We start from the raw sequence: 22,152 nt of genomic DNA, 5'->3' as shown, positions 1-22,152 counted from the left end.
ATCACCCCATACCACAGCACCCATCACCCCACACCACAGCACCCATCTGAACCACCCACTAAAGCTGCACATTGTTTGGGTGACTGGAACTAAACAGTGTGTTCTAGCTTTGGTTTATGTTTATACATTTCTCGCCTTTCTGCATCTCGGTTCGGTGCTTTAGTCAAAAAGGGAATCTCTTAATGCCAATGTGACTTTGTTATTTGTTGCTTGTACTCGTGGATTTTGGCTGTAGAATCTGATCTTCCTTTGTTCACTCCCCTACGCGGCTGTATCCCACAAATGATCAACCCTCCCTCGCACTGTTCCATTCATCCACCCATTGCTACACTTGCTAGTATAGCCCACCTGCCCTGCTGTTGACAACAGTCATGCAACTTCAAACCTCGCTATTAATCCCTCCCCATTCTCCGGTCAACTTCCAGCCAACAAAGCAGGGCCTTCAAACTGATTTTGCAATGTGTTACACTTTCATACATGATATGTCACATGAACACAGAAGATAATCAAAACAAAGAAATTAAGGAACAAAATATTTGGAGCACAGACACATGCTAATGTTGCAATTGTCAGGTGATTTTTGTATCGCGATTGTTGATTATTGATTACAAATTACCCAGCAAAAAGAACTCCATGGGATCTATTACATTCATCAGAAGGTGGAGTCAAGGCCACAATGCAAACATGGATCTCCTGGCTGCATATTGTCTACAGCGCTGCCATGGAGGCACAGAAATCCCTCAGCACTGCTCCACTGACAGAGCAGCACTCACTCATCGAGACTCTTCAAATGGTGCAGTGCTTCCTCAGCACTGCTCCTTGTGAACCAAATCACTTTCATGCATTGTGTAACATTGCAACATTCACACAATGCTGCTGCTCCAAAGGTGGAACTCGGCCAACTCTACTCCTGCAATTATCCAGCAATAGTCGGGGCTGCCCCTCCAACAGTTTATGGTTAATTATTGTCAAGTGTACAAAAGCCTTTGTTTGATTTTTAGCCAATAAAGTTAAAAATTACTATAAATGAATGCAATCAAGCCATACACACAATAGGTAGAGTAAAGAGAAAAATACCAGAGAGCAGAATATAGTTTCCCAGCATTGTAGCATAACAGGTCCAGAGATAAAGACCAAAGTCAAGACAATGAGGTAGGTTGGAAAATCAGGACTGTACACTAACTTATGGAAGGACCATTCAGGTCTTCAGAAGAATTCAGAATTCCTGGGTCTGGTGGTACGTGCTTTCAAGCTTTTGTATACTCTGCCTGACAGGAGTGGAGGGAAGAGGAAAGACCAGGGTGGGAAAGGTTCTTAATTATGTTGGCTGGTTTCCCGAGGCGGTGTGAGGTGCAGATTGAGTCAGTGGTAGGGAGTCTGGTCTATGTGATGGTCTGGGCATAACTCCATAACTCTATGCAATTTCATGCAGTTTTGGGGCACAGTTGTTCCCAAACCAACCAGACAGTGTGTATGAACTGCAGATGCTGGTTTAAACCGAAGATAGACAACAAATGCTGGGATAACTCAGCGGGACAAGCAGCATCTCTGGAGAGAAGAAATGGGTGACGTTTCGGGTCGAGACCCTTCTTCAGTCTGCGTCCCCTCCAGAGATGCTGCCTGTCCCGCTGAGCTACTCCAGCATTTTGTGGCTATCAACCTGACAGTATGCTTTTCACAGCGCATCTGCAGAAGTTGGTAAGAGTCATTGGAAACATGCAGAATTGACCTCATGAGTGTACAGGAAGTATAGAAAGGTATTAAGAATGCATCCTTGCGGGGTACTGGTGTTGAGAATTATTGTGGAGGAAGTATTGCTCTATAGGTCAGAAAGTAGAAGATCCGGTGGCAGGGGTGCTGACTCCTAGGTCCAGGAGTTTGGAGATGACTTTGGACGGGAGTGTGATATTGAATGTAGAGCTATAGTCAATAGGTGGGTGTCTGACATGGCTGTCCATGTTATCTAGGCGTTTGGGAGAAGAGTGCAGTGCCAGAGAGATGGCATCTTCTATGGACCTGTTGTGATAGTAGGCAAACTGCAATGCACCAAGTCTGTATAGGAGGCTGGAGTTAATGTGGGTCTCACCAGTCTCTCAAAGCACTTTATGATGGTGGATGAAAGAGCCACTGAACGGAGTCATTAAGGCACGCTACCTCGCTTTTCTTTAGCACCAGGGTGAAAGTAGTCTTCTTAAAGCAGATGGGGACCTCAGAATGGAGTAGTGAGAAGTTAAAGATGATCCGCACAGGCCCTGAGGGTCCAGAAGCACATTTGTTAAATACACAAATGACTGGAAGAAGCCACCAAAGCTATGGTCATTACATTTGCTGGCGATACAAAGGCTAGAAGGAAAGTAAGTTGTGAAGGGGACATAAGAAGTAAAAACTCTGGTAATTGAGCCCAACATCAGTGGTACGGAAGTTATTGGAACAGCATTAATGATAAATAAAAAGTCGCAAAGTGCTGGGGTAATTCAGCGGGTCACCATCTCTGAAGAACATGGGTAGATGTTCTCCTGTCCCGCTGAGTTATTCCAGGGTGTAACAGTGTGGGGAAACCCCTTCCCTCCCAACTCCTCTCCTCACCCTACCCCACCCACTACCTCTTGCCCCTGTTTCTGTCCCTTCTGCCCCTCCATCCCACTGGGGTTTCTGCAGTCGCTCTGCGGCGCCGCGCCGCCAGGGGCCGCTGTGGCGGGCGACTCGCGCTGAGCGCCGGGCAGCGAGCGGACAAGATGGCGGAGTCCGGGCAGGCTCCGGTTTGCAGCTTTTTATTTAAAAAATCAGCGAAAAAATTTAAAGGAAGAAAACGAAGAGCGGACGACGAGAAAGGTAATTGGAGATCGGGAGTGAGGGGAGGGGAGAGCGGGTGTAGGAGAGGGGGTGTAGGAGGGGGGGAGTAGGAGGGAGAGAGTAGGAGGGGGGGGAGTAGGAGAGGGGGGGAGTAGGAGGGGGGGGAGTAGGAGGGGGGAGTAGGAGAGGGGGGAGTAGGAGGGGGGGAGTAGGAGGGGGGGGGAGTAGGAGGGGGGGGAGTAGGAGGGGGGGGGAGTAGGAGGGGGGGGAGTAGGAGGGGGGAGTAGGAGGGGGGGGGAGTAGGAGGGGGGGAGTAGGAGGGGGGAGTAGGAGAGGGGGGGAGTAGGAGAGGGGGGAGTAGGAGAGGGGGGGAGTAGGAGAGGGGGGGAGTAGGAGGGGGGGGGGAGTAGGAGGGGGGAGTAGGAGGGGGGAGTAGGAGAGGGGGGAGTAGGAGAGGGGGGGAGTAGGAGAGGGGGGGAGTAGGAGGGGGGGGGAGTAGGAGGGGGGGGGAGTAGGAGGGGGGGGAGTAGGAGGGGGGGGAGTAGGAGAGGGGGGAGTAGGAGGGGGGGAGTAGGAGGGGGGGGAGTAGGAGAGGGGGGGAGTAGGAGGGGGGGGGAGTAGGAGGGGGGAGTAGGAGGGGGGGAGTAGGAGGGGGGGGAGTAGGAGGGGGGGGAGTAGGAGGGGGGAGTAGGAGAGGGGGGGAGTAGGAGAGGGGGGAGTAGGAGAGGGGGGAGTAGGAGGGGGGGAGTAGGAGAGGGGGGGAGTAGGAGAGGGGGGGAGTAGGAGGGGGGGTAGTAGGAGGGGGTAGTAGGAGGGGGGAGTAGGAGAGGGGGGAGTAGGAGGGGGGGGAGTAGGACCTCTCCTACCCCCCCTCTCCTACCCCCCCTCTCCTACTCCCCTCTCCTACACCTCTCTCCTACTCCTCTCTCCTACTCCTCTCTCCTACTACCTCTGAGGAGAGGGGGGCAGGAGAGGGGGGCAGGAGAGGATTGAAGGGGCTCCCATACCTTCTTCCTGGTGGCAGAATTGAAATGAAAGCGATAGAGATAGGCCAGAGGATGGTTGGAATCTGAAACACATTGGTATTTAAGAGGTGTCTGGGCGATCACCTGAATTGCTAGGCAGGGCCTGGAAGGCTGCAGACCTAATGCTGATAAACTGGGTCAGTGTAGACAGCTAATCAATGTTTGGAAGGGTGAGCCAACGGGCCTGTTTCTGCATAACACTGTAACTCCAATAATGGTTAGGTAAAACTGGTGGGTCTGATCAGAAGGAGGCTGTGGGCAGCAGAATGTTCTGGATCCCGAGCTGCTCTCACACTTAATGCTGCTATTACTTTGTAATGATTGCCCTTAAGAGTTAATCTCATACTTTATCAAGATTGTGTTCACCTACTGTGAGTGTTGCTGTGTTGAGTAAGTTTTCCCCTGTTTCACAGATAGCAGTGGAGATGATGAAGGAAACACTGTGGTGCGGAGAGAAAAGAGAAAGACTGTGTCAAATCCTATGATACAGAAGGTGCGTGTGGCAGTGTTGGATCAGATTGGTTGAAAAGTGCTGGTAGATTCCTAATAGTTATGTTCTTAAATGCATCAATAAGATTACCCCTCATTCTTCTAAATTCCAAAGACTGCAGTACTAACATCATCTTGATTGAAACAATTCTTATCACAGAAGCCTTGTGAATCTCCTTTGGACTGCTTCCAATGCTATTGGGAATAAATCTTTGCAATAAAGGCCAATATGCCATTTGCCCAGTTAACTACCTGCTGCATCTGCCTGCTAACTTGGAGATTCATGTAGAAGAAATGGCAGGTTATCTTCTGAGAAAAGATTGGACAGACTGGGCTTGAAGTATTTAGATTATTGAGAGCTCTTGAGTGGGTGAATGTAGAGAGAATGTAGAACTTACGGTCACTGGCTAAAATAAGAGTAGTCCAATTAAAACAGGAATGATGTGAAATTATTTTTCTCTGTGGGTCATGAAGCTTTGGAACTCTCCCTTAAAATGGTGAAAGCAGAACCTTTGAATAAATTTAAAATCAGAAGTAGATCAGTTATGATCACTTTAAATGTAGAACAAGCTTGAGGAGCTGAAGGCCCACTCCTACTTTGAATATTTGTATATTCTGCAGGACTGACAGCTCAATGTTTCAGGGTACAGATGCTTCAGATGTGATAAAGGTAGAGGTAAGAGAGGAGGGCGAGTTGCATTTTTGATCAGGTGAAAATCGTAGCACTACTTAGAGTCGATATTCCTGGGAGATTGTCTAGTGTGGCTGGTGAGTATATGGGTAAAACTTCGAAATAAGAGGATGATCACTTTGATGGGATTGTACTACAGACACCCATAATATTCAGCGGGAATTGAAGGAGCATTTATGCAGGGAGTGCATGTAGGAAAGATATGTTTGTCACAAGTGTGTAACAGGTGGCTTCCCTAATATTGACTGTGACTGCGATAATGCTAAGGGATAGGATAGAGTGGAATTTGTTAAATGGAGTTTAATCTGGATAAGTACGAGGTGCTGCACTTTGGGAGATGGAAATATAAAGGGAAAGTTACAGTTAATGGCCAGACCCACAGCAACATTGATGAGCAGGGGGAGTTTAGGGACCAAGACTACAGCTGCCTTAAAGTAGCAATGCAAATAGATAAAGAAGTGAAGAAGGCATGCGGATTCTTGCCTTCATCAGTGGGGGCATTGAGTATAAGAATCTAGGGTTTACCTCTTGCACTACTGTGAATTTGCCTTTTTAATGCTTTCAAGGATTTTAGATATGTACACCAAGGTCCATGCATACTTCTGAGGAACCTATGCTTTGTATCATGGCCTCTTTTTTTCTGGATTAAATTCTATTTGCCATTGCTGTACCTATTTTGTCAACATATTGGTATTGTTCAGTAGTCGATGGCAGTGCTCCTCACTTTCAAGAAACCCACAAATCTTTATGTTATCTGCAGATTTACGAATCATAACCCCTACAATCACATCTTGATGATTAATATAGAAAACAAACAGCAAGGGTCTCAACAATGACCTCTACAGTATGCCGCTAGTCACAGACTTTTTGAATTTACAAATTGCAAATCCATAATTCATTGTTCCTCTAGCATTGGTAGAGGTCAGAGCAATTGCATCAAACCCATAACCCATTTCCCTGTAACCTATTGCCCTGGATCATATGGGCTCTTATCTTTTGCATGTCGTCTTTGTCTAACTTTGTCAAAAGCCTTGCTGAGGTCCACGTTAGATCAAGCACACTGCTCTCATCAACACAATTAGTTACCTCTTTAAAAAAATCAATCAAATTAGTCAGATGGCAATTCCTTTTAATGAAGCCATGTTATCTGTCCTTGACTGCCCCCCATCGCTCCAATTGCAGATTGATCCCAGTCCTCAGAATTTGTTTCCAACATTTACTCTACCATTAATATTAGGCTCACTAACTTATCAATGCTGCCTTCAGAGCCGTAGAATTATACAGCTTCAAAATGTCCTCTTTCAGCCCACCTTGTTCATGCTGACCACGATGCTTATCTACGCTAATTTCATTTTCTTCCATGAGGTCCATTTTCATTACACTTTTCCTATCCACGTACCTATCCAAATGCCTCATATTTTGTAATTAAATCTGCCTCCTCCACCTCTCCTGGAAGGTTATTCCAGATGACCATTACCCTCGGTGTCAAAAGCTTACTCTTCAAATCTCCTTTAAATTCCTTCTCTCTCATCTTAAACCAATCTAGTTCTAGATTCTCCCTGCCTGTGAAAAAGACTAACTATCCATCCTATGTATGTGCCTCACCTATACCCTTCAGCTTCCTAATTTCCAATGAGTATATCCAGAATATCCAATAACTCATTATAGCTGCAGCCTCCATTTCAGGCAACATCATGGAGATTATTATTGGAAAAAGAGTAACTAGAGAGAGAATGGCTCAGAAACAAAAGTGGAGCCATGAAAACATGTGGAGCCGCAGAGATGGGCAATGAATATTTTTCCTCTGTTTTTACCAGAGAGAGACATGAAGGTTGTGGATTTTGGGGAAAGTTAATGGTGTGTATCTTGAGGACAGTCTGCCTTACAGTTGGGGAGATGCTGGATGTCCTAAACCATTTGATGGTAGAGAAATCTTCTGGGCCTGATCAGATATATCCAACCACACTGTGGGAAGCTAAGGAAGAAATTCCAGGTTGAGATGTATGAATCATCGTTATACACAGGTGCGGGAAGACTGGAGAATGGCTAATGTTGGGCCTCTATTTAAAGGGCTGCAAAGAAAAACCTGAAAACTATAGATTTGTAAGCATAACATCTGTAGTTGGCAAGTTACTAGAGGGGATAAGATGTGCATGCATTTGGAAAGACGGGGTGATTAGAAATAATCTGCATGGTTTAGTGCGTGGGAAATCGCATTTCACAAATTTGATTGTGTTTTTTGAAGTAATAGCCATAAAAAGTTGAAGAGGCCAGGGCCATAGACACATATATGAACCAGCAAGGCCTTTGATTAGTTTCTAAATGGTAGGCTGCTCTGGAAGGTTAGATCGCATAGGATCCACACAATAGTTAAGTGAATACAGAATTGTCTTAATGGCAGGAAGCATGGGGTGGTGATGGTAGATTGTTTTTCGGACTGGAGGCCTGTGACTAGTAGTGTGTCTTGAGGATTAGTACTAGACCCATTCAAGACAGAGGTGTATAGACTTGAGGCTATTTGGGGAAAATCAACTGATATGAAGTTAGTGTGAGAAGGTGATTTTGCAGTAAAGGTGAGCTTCAGTCTCATGCAGGTGCAAGGGGCTGAGAAGTCGACTTCATTTTCCGGTTGTATTTTTCGTAAGCCCCTTTACCTATTTTATCAAAGTTCCTCACAATTCTGACATCTTAAGTAAATCTGTCTTTAGCCTTTTCTACTCTGAGAGTGACATTTGCAGGTTTGAATTTCCACATGTTTAATACATTCTGATAAACCTCTCCCTCTTTTCAATGTTTAGTGTCCTTACTAAGGTTTGATACCCTTGCTCGTGTCTAATAAAGATTCAGATTTTGTGCTCCATTCCTCTGCTTTACAAAAGCACAGGTATTTGGCAGTTCTTTCTTTTTTGCAGATTACAGTAAGTTCACAAACTATCCAGAATCCCATTCACAGGCATTGCACCAGCAGTAGGAGAACCGCATGTGTCAGCCAACAAATTCAAGGATGCTGTCATCAGAAGAGGTGGTAAAAGTGGTAGGTGTGGGTGGAGATTACTGTTTAGTTCTGGGTTGGTCATTGACCTGTGATCGGCTGGTGAATGGCTGAACAATCTGCTCCTGTATGGTGCTTGGCTCTTTTTTAATTTTGTTTGATCATTCCCAGACTGCGAAACCAGCAGCACCAAAGGAGCAGTACAGTGACACTGACAGTGACGGAGCCGAGAAAATCACCATCTCCTACAAATCCACGCGATCAGCGGTAAGGATCCGTATCAGCTTTGAGGCATCCTACTTTGTTGGCAGCTCGGGTGTCTGGGTGGCATGTAGATTGTTTGGAGCCATCAGCGACCTCTAACATGTTTTCAGAATTTAAGTTTAGTGCGACTGACAAGGACATTATACCTCACCAGGAGGGCTCCAAGCTTGTATTGTGTTTTGAGCTGGGAGTGACAAATTTGACAAGTTCTTAGCATGATCACTATTCCGAGGAGAGTAGTGCTAAGTAATGTTTGAAATTTCAGATTGTTTGAGCCAGTCATTATAGGGATCATGCAGGGAAATAATTTGCTGACAGTCGGGGTGGGGTTGAGAGGTTACCTAAAATTGGGAGTATTCAATGTTCATACCATTGGATTGTAAGCTATTCATGAGGAATATGATGTCTTGTTCTTCCAGTTTGCATGTGGCCTCACTCTGGCAATGGAGGAGACCCAGGACAGAAAAGTCAGTATGGGAAGGGGAAAACAGGCACTGGGTCTGCACTCATCCGCAACCACCAATACACCGATCATACACCAATTCTATTTTATTTTCACCACACTCTCATGAACTGCTCCCTTATTCCACTCCTCACTGACACAATCAGGGTATTTACAGCCACCAATTAATCTACGTGTCTTTGGGATGTAGGAGGAAATGGGAGCATCTACCTGGTCACAGGGGAAAGATGCAAACTCCACATAACTAGTGCCCATGTTCAGGATTGAACCCAGGTCCCCGTGAGGCAGTGACTCTACTAGTTATGTTGCCCTTTTTGTGGTGCTTTTGTTGTGATATGACCTTGTTGGAAGTCTCTGTGGCACTAAATGTACAATCTCTGCTTCCTAGAAACCTGTGGGGCCAGAAGACATGGGAGCAACAGCTGTCTATCAGTTGGACACTGAGAAAGATAAAGATATGCAAGCTATCTTCGAACGAAGCCAGAAAGTCCAAGAGGTGAGCCGGCGGCAGTGTGGCATCAGGAATGGAGGGAAAACCACTACTGTCACATACCTCCTATACCTTGTTGACCTGAACTGCACAAATACTCCAGCTGAGGTCTGACCAAGGTTTTATAAAGTTGGAGCATAATCTCCCTCCTTCTGTATTCAGTACGCTAATTAATGAAGGTCCATATGCTGTGTACCTTCCTAACCACATTGTCTATTGTTGTCTGAGGAGGTAACCGGACTATCAGTTGCTGGAAAATCGGTGGTGAACCGGTACCATAATGTTTTGTATAGATACACCTGACCTGAAGTTTTTATTGAAGGTGCAGTTTGCCTTCACTACCACTCTTTATTTCTGCTTCAAGTGTGAAGAGTGAGGCTCTGTTTGTGTTCGCAGGAACTGAAAGGGAAAGATGATGAGAAACTTTATCGCGGTATAAACAACTATATCAAATATATCAAACCCAAGGACACGTCCATGGCAAATGCAGCTTCGGGAATGGTAAGGTGAGTGAGACAGCAGCTCCTCTTCCTGGTATCCCAAAGTTTATGAAGAATCATGGAATTGTACAGCACGGAAATAATTATCTCACCTCATGCATGCACCTCGTGATGCCTGTCTTTGCTAATCCCATTTGCCCACATTAGACTCGTATTCCCCTACTCCTTTCAAATTCAAATACCTGCCCAAATATCTTTTGAAAGGTAATTGTATCTGCCTCCACCACCTCCTCTGGCAGCTTGTTCCAGATATCATCACTCCATGTGGAAAAACACCCTATAGATTTCCTTTAAATTTCTCCCCTCTCACCTTAAACCTGGATCCTTCAGTTGCATGCTTGCCTGCTCTGGAGAAAAAGACTCTGACTTTATGTCTTATCCTGACCCCTCATAATTTTATAAATCTCCATCAGTTGAGCCCTCAGCCTTCTATGTTTCAGTGAGAATAAACCCAACCCATCTAATCTCTTCCAATAATTAAACTCTACATTCCAGGCAACATCCTGGTGAATCTCTTCTGCACTCCAGAAATTATTGCTCATACTTTCTTCTTGTAATGTGGTGACCACAACTGTAAGCAATACTCTTTAAGTGCATCCAATTAATGTTTTATACAATTATAATATCATATCATATATATACAGCCGGAAACAGGCCTTTTCGGCCCTCCAAGTCCGTGCCGCCCAGCGATCCCCGTACATTAACATTATCCTACACCCACTAGGGACAATTTTTACATTTACCCAGCCAATTAACCTACATACCTGTACGTCTTTGGAGTGTGGGAGGAAACCGAAGATCTCGGAGAAAACCCACGCAGGTCACGGGGAGAACGTACAAACTCCTTACAGTGCAGCACCCGTAGTCAGGATCGAACCTGAGTCTCCGGCGCTGCATTCGCTGTAAAGCAGCAACTCTACCGCTGCGCTACCGTGCCGCCCGTTGACACACCAGTTCTCGTATTCCATGCCTCAGCTTATATAGGCAAGCACACCAATGCCTTTTTCACCACCCTATCCGCACTCGTGAACCCCAAGGAATCTCTGTACATCAGCGCTCTATATCGTCTTCCAGCATTTAACCTCGCACTTAAGCCTGGATGAAATTCCATCTGCCACCACTCTGCCCAACTTTGCAGCTGATCGATGTACTGCTGTATCTATAGACAGCCTTCGTTGTTGCCCATGGGTTGATGCTAATTGCACACAACAAAGTCCCACCAAAGCAATAATTTCCAGGTTGACTTTTTAAAATGTTTGTTGAAGGACAAACATCAGACAGGAAACTATTTCTGTGGTTCTTGAACTAGTGCTATGGGATCTGTGTTTATATTAGACTTCGTAAAGCTTGATCTACAATCACGTGATCATGTAGATCAAGGTGACAAAATCGGATATTTTTTCGGCCTTAACCAACTTGATATAATTTTGTAATGAAGTAGTAGAGGGCTCATAAGAAGTCAGTTGATGCAATGTATCTGGACTTCCGAATAGCATTCTGAAATGATTGCGGCCATAAAATTAAAGGATTTGCAGCAGTTTGGATAGATAATTGACTGATTGACAGGATGTGGAGTGGTAATAGGTGGTTTATTGGCTAAGAGGAAGTGATAATCCCCTACGGTTGGTATTAGGGCTTTCCTTTATATATATTCGTAAGGTAGACTTGGGAGCATAGGTGCAATTTCTAGATGAGCTGAAAGGAGAGCTGAGGTAAAGACTTCAAGGAGATGCATGCTGACAGCAAGGAGATGCATGCTGACAGAAGCAACTAGATGGCAGATGAAACTTAATGCTGAAACATGCTACTGCATGTTTACAAAAGAAACTTGAGGGGACAGAAGGATGTGGGGCTAAGTTATAAGTGAATGGTTTGTTGAAACTAGCATGGTAGGTTGAAAAGATGGCAAAAAATATCACAAGGATGCTGGTCTGAATAAACAGAGGCAGAGGGGATCATGAAGTCATTTTTTAAAGACTAGTTTGCCAAAACTGGATTATTGTGTTAAGTCTTAGGTGCCACCCTGTAGGAACATGAGACAAAATGTTTGAGAGGGAGCAGAAGGGATTTCAGTGGTTCAATGGTGCTTTATTTGTTACATATGCAACTGCACAGTGAAAGTCCTTTTGCATATATTACACATGCAGCCACCGCCATTTTTTTTTGCCATTTTACTAAACCGATTTCAGGTTGAGGGATTTTGTGTTTAATTATGTGAATAGACTGGAGAAGTTAGGAATTATTCTCCTTGCACAAGAGAATGTGACTAGATTTTGACAAATTTCCTAATCCAGCTCCTCATTCTCCAGTAGTATAAAAATCCATTTACCGTTCCTGCCCGTTCCTCACGGGCAGTGAATGATGATGGAATCACTGATGGTAATGCCCAGCTCCAAAGTCACCGTGCCTGCTTTGTAATAATTGCTAGACTTGCCTAATTGCTCTTCCCCAGCTTGGCTGTTGCAGAATCTGCAATCCGCTGCTCCCCTGAATCAGCTGTTCCTGTCACTGCCTGGGTAACAACAAACATATGTGCCAATTGGACTATCATCATTGGTGTCAACCATGTGCTTATTGTGTGTCAGGAAAGGACCCATCCGAGCACCTGAACACCTCCGAGCAACAGTGCGGTGGGATTACCAGCCTGACATCTGTAAGGATTACAAAGAGACAGGCTTCTGCGGGTTTGGAGGCAAGTTTATCCTTTCTTGTGTTCCATTTGGTGGGAGAGATGGACGTGTTGGAAAGGCGATTTCGCAAATATGTTCAGTTTTCCACACTCCTCCTTTACTTTGACCGTAACTCGGAACCAAGGGGGCTCTGGTCCCTGGTCTAGCTGATCGTGGCAAAGGCGATCTTTCGCGTGAAACTGTCGGGCTCACTTTCAGCGAGGGTTAAATTCTCCAATGTCCTGGTAGTACCATGCATAGGAAGTTGCTGGAGGGTGAGGAGTAGTTTTGATGTGCACAGAATCATTTCTGATGTGCTGCTTGGACTGGACAAGAACTGCAAGAATTATATCCCTGCACCTTAGCTCAGCATTGAGAGCAGAGAAAAATTGGAAAAGAAGGCAAATCCTCCGAGTAGGAAAATCAAAATACTGCAGTTGCTCGATATCTGAGACATAAATATAAAAAACTGCAAATACTCTGCAGCAGGCAACAGCTGTGTAAAAAGAAACAGAGTTAATGTTTCAGGTTGAAGACCCTTTGTCAGAATTTCAGAGAAAAGGAAGGGAAATAGGACAATGGAAATAGCGCGGAAAGAAAGGGGTTAGGGTTGCCATGGTGATAAACTGTTGATGAAGCCATCTAGTTGGTAGATTAATGAAGGTGGATAGAGGCGTATAACAGCTGTAAAATGCAAGTCTTGGCTGTAGTAAATGCCCAGCAGGCCAGGCAATGTCAGTGGAGAAAAACAAACTGAGTTGAATATTCCAGATGCATGCAGGGCTGACAGAGTATACACACATTCCTCAGACTTTGCCTCCATCACAGTGAGGGGGTGTTTGGAGTCACTGTGATGGATGTTTGTGTTGGGGTTATGTGTCTTGTGTTTCTTTTTTTTTGTGTGACTGCTGGTAACGTAATTTCGTTCGGTACCTCGGTACCGAATGACAAATAAAGCTCTGTATTCTGTATTCAATGGAATTTTCTTCTCCTTGCAGACAGCTGTAAATTCCTGCACGACCGCTCAGACTACAAGCATGGCTGGCAGATAGAACGAGAGCTGGATGAAGGCCGTTACAGTATAAATGGTGAGTGTTGTAACCCTGAGCTCAGTAATATCACAATCTCCTCTCTTTGCAGTGAGATACAACATATCCCTTTTTGAGTTGAGTAACATACTATCGGCATCACCCATCGTGTTGAACTATAAAGTAATATGAAGGTTGCAACGTATTCTGAATGCTATAATGAGATTCAGCATGAAAACAGGCCTTTTGGTCCATGCCAACAACCACTCATTAATCCTATATTAATCCCAATTTTATTCTCCCCACATTCTCTTCAACACCAACTCATTTTACCACTCATCAACACTCGATAAGGGCATTTTACAGCATCCAATCAACCTACTAACCCACACATCATTGGGATGTTGGAGGAAATCTGAGCTACCAGAGTAAATGGTAACAGGCAAAATGTGCAAACTGCACAGAAAGCACCAGAGGTTAGGACGGAAACTCACTGGCACTGTGAGATAGTGCAGGAGACAAATCAGAAGGGGACAGAGAATTAAAAGGATAGATAACAGAAATCTCCTGGTCATAGACATGGACGTAGAAAGTAGGAACATAAGTAGATCTATTGAGCCGCAAAGTTCATGTCATCTGCAAACCTACTATCAACCCAATTGTATCTTTTGATGCTCATTTCCTTAAATATTCTGAAATACAGACTATCAAGCCTCAGGGATTTATCAATATTCAATCCCTTCATTTTCCTGATTTCATTTAGTTCCTCCCTCGTCCTCAACATTCCTGGTGGTGCTGTTATATCCTCCTTTGCAGAACCAAAGTATGAGTTTAATTGTTTTCCCATTTCTTTGTTCCCTATAATAAATTCCCTTGTGCCTAACTACAAGAGAGCTACATTTGTCTTCACTGATCGTCTCTTCACTTATCAATCAAATTTTTTTCCGTCAGATTCCGTGACCTCTGCAGGCTTTCTTCCATGTTCTATCTTCTCCTTTCTTATCAATAATTTTGTCTGCCTTTGCTGAAATTTACACACTCCCAATCCTCAGGTTTGCTACTTTTTCTGGCCTTTTTATATTTCTCCTTGAATCTAATACTATTCCTAATTTCTTTTGAAATTCATTGTTAAGCGACATTTCCTGTTTTATTTGCAATAAACCTTTTGCCACTGCTGCTCCAGTAATGTTCCCTGATCTATTGTAGCCACCTCGTGCCACACACCTTCATTGCTTCCTTTATTTGGAATCCAAGACCCTTGCCTCAGAATCAACTCTCTCTCTCTTTCCACCTTAGTGAAAGATTCAATCAATAATAATAATAATAATAATGCATTACATTTATATAGCGCTTTTCAAACACTCAAAGACGCTTTACAGGGATTTCTAGAACACAGAGAAGTGAATAAATAGATAAATAAGTAAACGAGCAGAAAAAGGAGACAGAAGGTGAGGTGACCTTCAGTGGTTGAAGGCAGTGCTGAACAGGTGAGACTTCAGTGATGTTTTGAATGTGGTGAGTGAGGAGGAGTCTCTGACGGTTTGGGGTAGTGAGTTCCATAGGGTGGGAGCAGCAATGGAGAAAGCCCTGTCCCCCCAGGATCTGAGTTTGGTCCGGATGGGGGGGGACAGGAGATTGGAGGCAGCAGAGCGGAGGGTGCAGGTGGGAGTGTGCCTGTGGAGGAGGTCAGTCAGGTAGGATGGGGCCAGGTTATGGAGGGCTTTGTAGGTCATGAGGAGGATTTTGTACTGGATTCTCTGGGGGATGGGGAGCCAGTGGAGTTTGTAAAGGACGGGGTGATATGGTCACGGATCGGGGAGTGGGTGAGTAGACGGGCAGCGGAGTTTTGAATGTATTGAAGTTTACTGATGATTTTTGAGGGTGAGCCATAGAGGAGGCTGTTGCAGTAGTCCAGACGGGAGGTGATGAAGGCGTGGATGAGGGTTTCTGCAGCTGTGGAGGAGATGGATGGACGGAGACGGCCGATGTTTTTGAGGTGGAAGAAGGCTGTCTTTGTGATGTGTTTGTCGAAGGAGATGGTTTGATCAAAGATGATTCCAAGATTCCGGATGTGAGGGGAGGTGGATACTGGGAGACCATCAATATTGAGGATGAAGTTTTGGGTGGATTTGGTGAGCGTTTTTGGACCAATGATGATGATTTCAGATTTGTTGCAGTTGAGTTTGAGGAAATTTGATTGAAGCCAAGATTTTATTTCAGTGATGCAGTTTGTCAGTGTAGAGTGTGTGGTGGTGGAGATTGACTTGGTGGAGATGAGGAGCTGGATATCATCGGCGAAGCAGTGGAAGTTGAGACCATGACGGCGGATTAATTGACCAAGGGGGAACAGGTAGAGGATGAAGAGGAGGGGGCCAAGGACTGAGCCTTGGGGGACACCTTGGGGGAGGGGAGCGGTGGGGGATTTACAGTTGTTAATGGAGATGAACTGGTGCCTGTCAGAGAGGTAAGATTTGATCCAGGATAGGGCTGTGCCGGTGATGTTAAAGGAGGTTTCAAGTCGGGTGAGGAGAATGGAGTGATTTATGGTGTCAAAGGCGGCGCTGAGGTCAAGTAGGATGAGGATGTTGAGGTTGCCAGCGTCAGAGGAGAGGAAAAGGTCGTTTGTGATTTTGGTGATTCTTCTCCAAGGATCCCACACTTTGTTTATTAATGCTTTGTAATTACAAAGTACCCGGTTTTGGGTGTCCTGCTAGCTGATTGATACTTCATAATGGTCCAGAAAATCCTCCTCTGCAGTATTATTGCTGATTTGGTTTGCCTAATCTATACATAGATTAAAGTCACCCTTAATAGATGTACCTCTATTGCATCCATCTCTGATTTCATATTTAATACTACTGTTCGGGGGTCTATATAAAATCACTAATATTTCAGGCCTTTGGTTTTCCTTTGCTCCACCCTTACAGAAGGTATATCAGGACTATACCGTAATATACCACAGAAATGGGGCCTTCAACCCACAATATCCACGTTAACCCCTGTGCACTAATCCCATTTACAAGCACTTGGTCCACAGCCTTCGGATGTTCAGTTCCCGTCCCTGGCAACCCTACAGCCTTGTTGAAATCACAACATCCTATCTACCTGAAAGTATTTGTCACTGAACAAGGGATCACCTCAAAGTGGTCTCCCAATCTGCATTTGTGAAACTGCGCTGTTTTTTTTGTACAAGAGATTGAATAGACTGGAATTGGATTCTTCAGAGTTTAGAAAGGTGAGAGCAGGCCTTGCCAATACGAAATTGTTGAAGGATCTGACAAGCTAGGTGCAAGGAGGATATTTCCCCTGACTGAAAAATCTAGGTGGTGCAGTTTGAAAAAAAAAAAGGGTTAGGCCTTTTAAGACTGAAAATGAAGAGAAATTTATTCTCTCAAAGGATGGTGAACCTTTGAAGATCTGTACCCCAGAGGACTGTGGATGTTCAGTCACTGTACATTCAAAAGCAGGAATCAATAGTCAAGAATGTTTAATAGTCATATGTACTGACAATAGATCAATGCAGTTCTTACTTGGAGCGGCATAACAGGCCTGTAAACACAACACATATAGATAACATAATTAACAAAAATGCAATAAATTGAATACAATACATTTCTAGGCATTAAGGAGTTGAGGGATATAGGGATGGTGCTGGAAAATGGAGTTGACATGGGAATATCAGCTGCGATAAATGGTGAAGCAGGCTTATATGGTGTGCTTCCATTTCTTTGGTTAGTCCGGTCATGTTCAAAATCTACATAAGATATATTCTCCTTGTACTGTGACAAAGAGGAGTCTTTCAATCTGAGACAGAACAGCTTTGCACTGGCTTGTTCTCGGAATACTCAGAGCATCATTAAAGATTAATCACAGTTCCACACTGCAAATAAAAGCAAGTTTACAGCATGAGCTTTTATCATCTCACCTTTATAATTACATGTAAAAACAACTTTAATTTCTAAAAGTAGTAAAATCAATCTTAGGCTTGTTTCAAGAGTGAACCCTGATCTAGTGTTTTTCCTGAGCTATAAGATATCATATTTAGTTTTCCCATATTAACTTTGTAATAATCTGCAGATATTCATATTCATTTAATTTTCACAGATTTTCTAAAATCTACTCTGTTTTGTGGAGGTTTAGTCTAAATAGTCAATTGGGAAATAGCTTTCGATTAATTGATAAAGATTCAATTGACATTAATTGACACTCACTTGAGCAGCTGCCAAACTGATCTTTGGCAACTGGCTTTATTTAAGCAGCTGATGCCATGTTCAGCACATGTTCCACTCTGTTAATCAGAGCCAATTTGAACAACTTTGGGGATATTTCAACACAGTTGTGTGGCTTCTCGTGATCGTGTGCTTTCTTTTGCAGATGATGAGAACTATGAAGTGAACAGTGATGACGATGCCCTGCCCTTTAAATGTTTTATCTGCAGGACCTCATTTACCAACCCTGTGATGACAAAGTGAGTAACTTTGACAAGGCCACAGTGACAAGGCCACAAGGTCTACACATTATTTAGCCAGAAATTTGGTTGTTGTTAATTTCAAAATTTCATGCTCTCCATGATATTTAACCAATTGCATGTCCTTCCACAGGTGTAAGCACTATTTCTGTGAAAGTTGCGCCTTGCAGCATTACCGTAAATCTAAACGCTGTTACGTGTGTAATGAGCAGACCAATGGAGTCTTTAATCCAGCCAAAGGTACGTGAAAGTTACTTTCCTGTTTAAAGTGGCATTTAGCACCAAAACTCCAGAATCATATTTTGAAAACATTTTTGTGCAATTTTCCTAATTATATAGCATTATTCTCCATACTTGTTCAACTAAGTGCATTCACACCTATTCTTCCTTCCACTGAGATGGTGGTGGTGAACCTTCTCTTTAGTGTAAAGTGCATAGCCTACTGTGACCCAGGAGAGACCAATTATGTCACATGTGTTGACGTGAGACTGGTGTATATAGATGCAACTGGTGGGCAGGTTTTATTCACTAGTTTTGTTTATTATTGTCATGTATACCAAGGTACTGTGAAAAGCTTTAGTTTGCGTGCTGTACAGTCACATGAATACAAACAATCAAGTCGTCCCTGGTGCACAGATAAGGATAAAGATACAACATTTAGTGTAAGATATAACATTGAAGTCTGGTCAGATAGTTCAAAGGTCTCCAATGAGGTAGATGGGAGGTATTGCATTAATACAACTTTCAGATACTAAATGGTATAGCATTAAGGTAAGAGGAGATATGTTTAAAGAAGATGTGCTGACAAGTGGTGAGTGGCTGGATTATGCTGTCAGAAGAGGTGGCGGAAGGAGATATACACTACGTTCTGCATTCTGTTTCCTTTCTTTTCTGCACTTACAATCATATTTGATTGTAATCATATATGGTTTTTCACTGCATCTCAGTACATGTGACATTAATAAACCAAAACCAATGCAGCTCTTCGGGAAATAAAGTGGCCCTGGAGAGTTTTGTTGAACAGAGAGACGGCGGGGTGCAGGTGCATCCTTCCATGAAAGTGGTGCAATAATTAGACAGGGTGGTGAAGAAGAGGCTTGGCACTCTAAGTACATGGTCTGAGATGTCATGTTGCGACTGTACAAGTCGTCAGTGAGACTGCATTTGGAGTACTCTGCACAGTTCTGTCACCCAGCTAGAGAAAGTACGTTGAGTTATAAGAAGAGGTTCCATAGGCTAGGACTTTTTTCCTTGGAGTGTAGGTGGCTGAATCGTGACTTTGTAGAGGTATGTAAAATCATGAGGGGCATAGATAAAGTGAATGGTCATTTTCCTAGGGGAGGAGATTTAAGAAGGTAAGAGGTAAAACTTTAAAGGGACCGAGGGACTAATTTTTCACACAGTATGGTGAGTATGGAGAACAAGCTGCCAAATGCTGTAGAGGCAAGTACAATTTCATTGTTTTCAAAGACAATTATACAGGCACAGGGATAGAAATGGTTTAGAGGGATATTGTCCAACCTCAGATCTTGGAGGAGTTGGGGGGCAGGGAAGGATCTGTTTCCATGCAGTGTTCTCTATCACGTTGCCCCTCACCCTCAGTCCACAGAAAATAATCCAAGTATGCCCTTACAGCTAATACTCTCCAATCTACCCAACATCCTAGTGAACCTCTTCTGTATTCTCTCCAAAACCTCCACATCCTTCCTGTAATGTGGCAATGAAAACTACAGACAATACTGCAAATGCGGCCTAACCAAAGTTTTATGCAGCTGTGATCTTGATGAATGGAGGAGGCCTAATCCTGTTCTGTTGTGTCCAGTGCCTGTATTGATTATTTGGGAGTCTTAATACATCTTTCTTCTATCCATTGCAGAACTCATGGCAAAAATGAAAAAGCACGATGCTGAGAGCATGCCAGAACATTCCCACGAAGCATCCGAAGTGAAACAAGCGGAGTGACACTCTCCACGCTCTGCGCGGTATAAACCAAGCTTCAACTTTTGGTCAGCAAAATAAACTTGTTTTACAAATAATTCCGTGTGCTTCCTTGTTTGCAGTCCTTTGATTTCTGTACTTAATCTTCTCCAGTCCCGATTAATGTTTTGAAACCAAACCTCAGTGGCAGGGAAGGTTTTGGAAAAAGATCTTTGTGACAGGATTATGCTATTACTTGGAAAGGCAAGAGATCCTTGGCTCTCCTGAAGCTAAAGACTCGAAACCGGAACTGCGAAGGACTGGCAGCATCGTCACCTCGCGCTTTGTTAATAGGAATGGAACCAAGAAGTGTGCAATCCGTTGGGTTCAGACTCCAGCAATCAGCCACCAGGTCTTCCCTGGAATTGAAGTTCCTTTAAGATCTTTGCACAGTAGCGCAGTACTGTAGGGAGTGTGTCTGAGAGTAAAGTTAACCTTTTCATTTTTAGGAGAGGATACACATTACAGGTACAGTAGTGGTGCAAGGGCTTGAACTAATGTTCCAGAGACCCAGGTTTATATTCCAATGTGCCAGACTACTCCCTCCTGTCCTCTTCCAGCTATATTCCTCCCTCTGGCGTTATATTTCACTCCTCTCCTTATCTGTCTCCTTTTCACCTCCAATCCTTGTCACTTACTTCACCTATCTGCCAATCAACCCCTCTCACTTGTATCCATCTATCACTTAAGATAGAAAGAAAAAGCTGCAGTACCTCAGGACAGACAGCATCGCTAGAGAAAAGGAACAGATGTCCATCTATCACTTGACAGGCTTTGCCCCGCCCCAACCTCTCACAGATTTTCCCCCACTACTACACTCGGTCTGAAGAAGGGTTCCCTCAACCTCTGACACCCTAGAGAAAACAATCCAAGTTTGTCCAACCTCGCCTTATAGCTAAACTCTGTTCCAGGCAACATTCAGGTAAGCCAGTGCAACATCAATTGTCTTGACTTCTCCACTCCCCTTCCCCACTCCAATCTCACCCCCTCTGAATGCACAGCCCTCCACTCACTCAGCAACAATCCCAACAACCCATTGCCAGGCTTTGTCCTACCTCTCCTCTCTTCCGGATTTCTTTCTCTTCCCCCCAATCAGGGGTGAAGTAGGGTGCCGACCCAAAACTTCACGTATCTATGTTTTCCTGAGATGCTGCCTGACCTGCTGAGTTATCATATATCATATACATACAGCCGGAAACAGGCCTTTTCGGCCCACCAAGTCCGTGCCGCCCAACGATCCCCGTACATTAACACTATCCTACACCCACTAGGGACAATTTTTACATTTACCCAGCCAATTAACCTACATACCTGTACGTCTTTGGAGTGTGGGAGGAAACCGAAGATCTCGGAGAAAACCCACGCAGGTCACGGGGAGAACGTACAAACTCCTTACAGTGCAGCACCCGTAGTCAGGATCGAACCTGAGTCTCCGGCGCTGCATTCGCTGTAAAGCAGCAACTCTACCGCTGCGCTACCGTGCGAGTTACTCTAGTAATGTTTTTTTTTAAACCAGCATCTGCAGTGCCTTGTTTCAACATTCTGGTAAATCTGCATCTTCTCCAAAGCCATGGTATTGTACACAATATTCCAAATTCATCCCAACCAAATGGTGTACAAAGCTGCAACGTGCCTTCCTGACTCTCCTACCCAATTCCTTGACTGATGAAGGCAAGTTTGCCATACACATTATCTCTATCGCCGATTGCCATTTTCAAGGAATAATGGACTTGGACCTCAAGATTCCACTGCACATCAATGTTGTAAGGGTCTGGCCATTGACTCTATACTTTCCTCTTACATTGGACCTCCCAAAATGCAACCCCTCATACTTGCTTGATTAAGCTCCATCTGCCATTCCCACACCCATATCTGTAACTGATCTCAATCCACTGGAACCCTTGACAGCCTTCCTTACTAATGATTCTCTTCCAAATACAAGTAAATGCTTTTCTGAAGAAGGGTCTCGACCCAAAACGTCACCCATTTCTTCTCTCCAGAGATGCTGCCTGTCCCGCTGAGTTACTCCAGCACTTTACTTCCTTCTAGTCGTCCATGGTTCCCTTACCTAGCTATCGTTATCCCTCCTCCTTATTGGAACATTTTCGCTGAATAGTAAACCAACTCCTCCATCTCTTTTACTTCGCTTTCTGAAATATCGAAACGATGAAACATTGAGCTGCTGGTCGTGTCCTTCAAACAAACCCAGGCCCCGTAATGGCCGCAACATCAACGTTCAATGCACAGATCCAGGCTCTAGGTTCATCGACTTTACACGATTCCCCTTGCGTTGAAATAGCACA

At 44.2% G+C, this 22,152-nt stretch overlaps 1 protein-coding gene across 2 annotated transcripts; it reads left to right on the top strand.

The window, feature by feature from the left end:
• Positions 1–2,701: 2,701 nt before the first annotated feature.
• On the top strand, positions 2,702–19,908 carry rnf113a (ring finger protein 113A). 2 transcript variants are annotated; one of them, XM_078424757.1, is made up of 10 exons: positions 2,702–2,832; positions 4,232–4,311; positions 8,162–8,257; positions 9,106–9,213; positions 9,604–9,713; positions 12,293–12,399; positions 13,375–13,464; positions 17,779–17,872; positions 18,006–18,112; positions 19,749–19,908. In XM_078424757.1, the coding sequence occupies exons 1-10, from the start codon at positions 2,736–2,738 to the stop codon at positions 19,832–19,834; spliced, it is 975 nt and encodes a 324-aa protein (XP_078280883.1). In that variant the 5' UTR covers positions 2,702–2,735; the 3' UTR covers positions 19,835–19,908. The 2 variants fall into 2 exon arrangements, with proteins under 2 accessions (XP_078280883.1, XP_078280884.1); XM_078424758.1 differs by having other exon boundaries at positions 12,293–12,403; positions 13,379–13,464.
• The last annotated feature ends 2,244 nt before the right edge of the window (positions 19,909–22,152 follow it).

Source organism: Rhinoraja longicauda, chromosome 29, assembly GCF_053455715.1.
Source record: "Rhinoraja longicauda isolate Sanriku21f chromosome 29, sRhiLon1.1, whole genome shotgun sequence".
NCBI lineage: Eukaryota > Metazoa > Chordata > Chondrichthyes > Rajiformes > Arhynchobatidae > Rhinoraja > Rhinoraja longicauda.
Note: the sequence above shows the minus strand (reverse complement) of the source record. Positions and strands in the feature narration are given on the sequence as shown.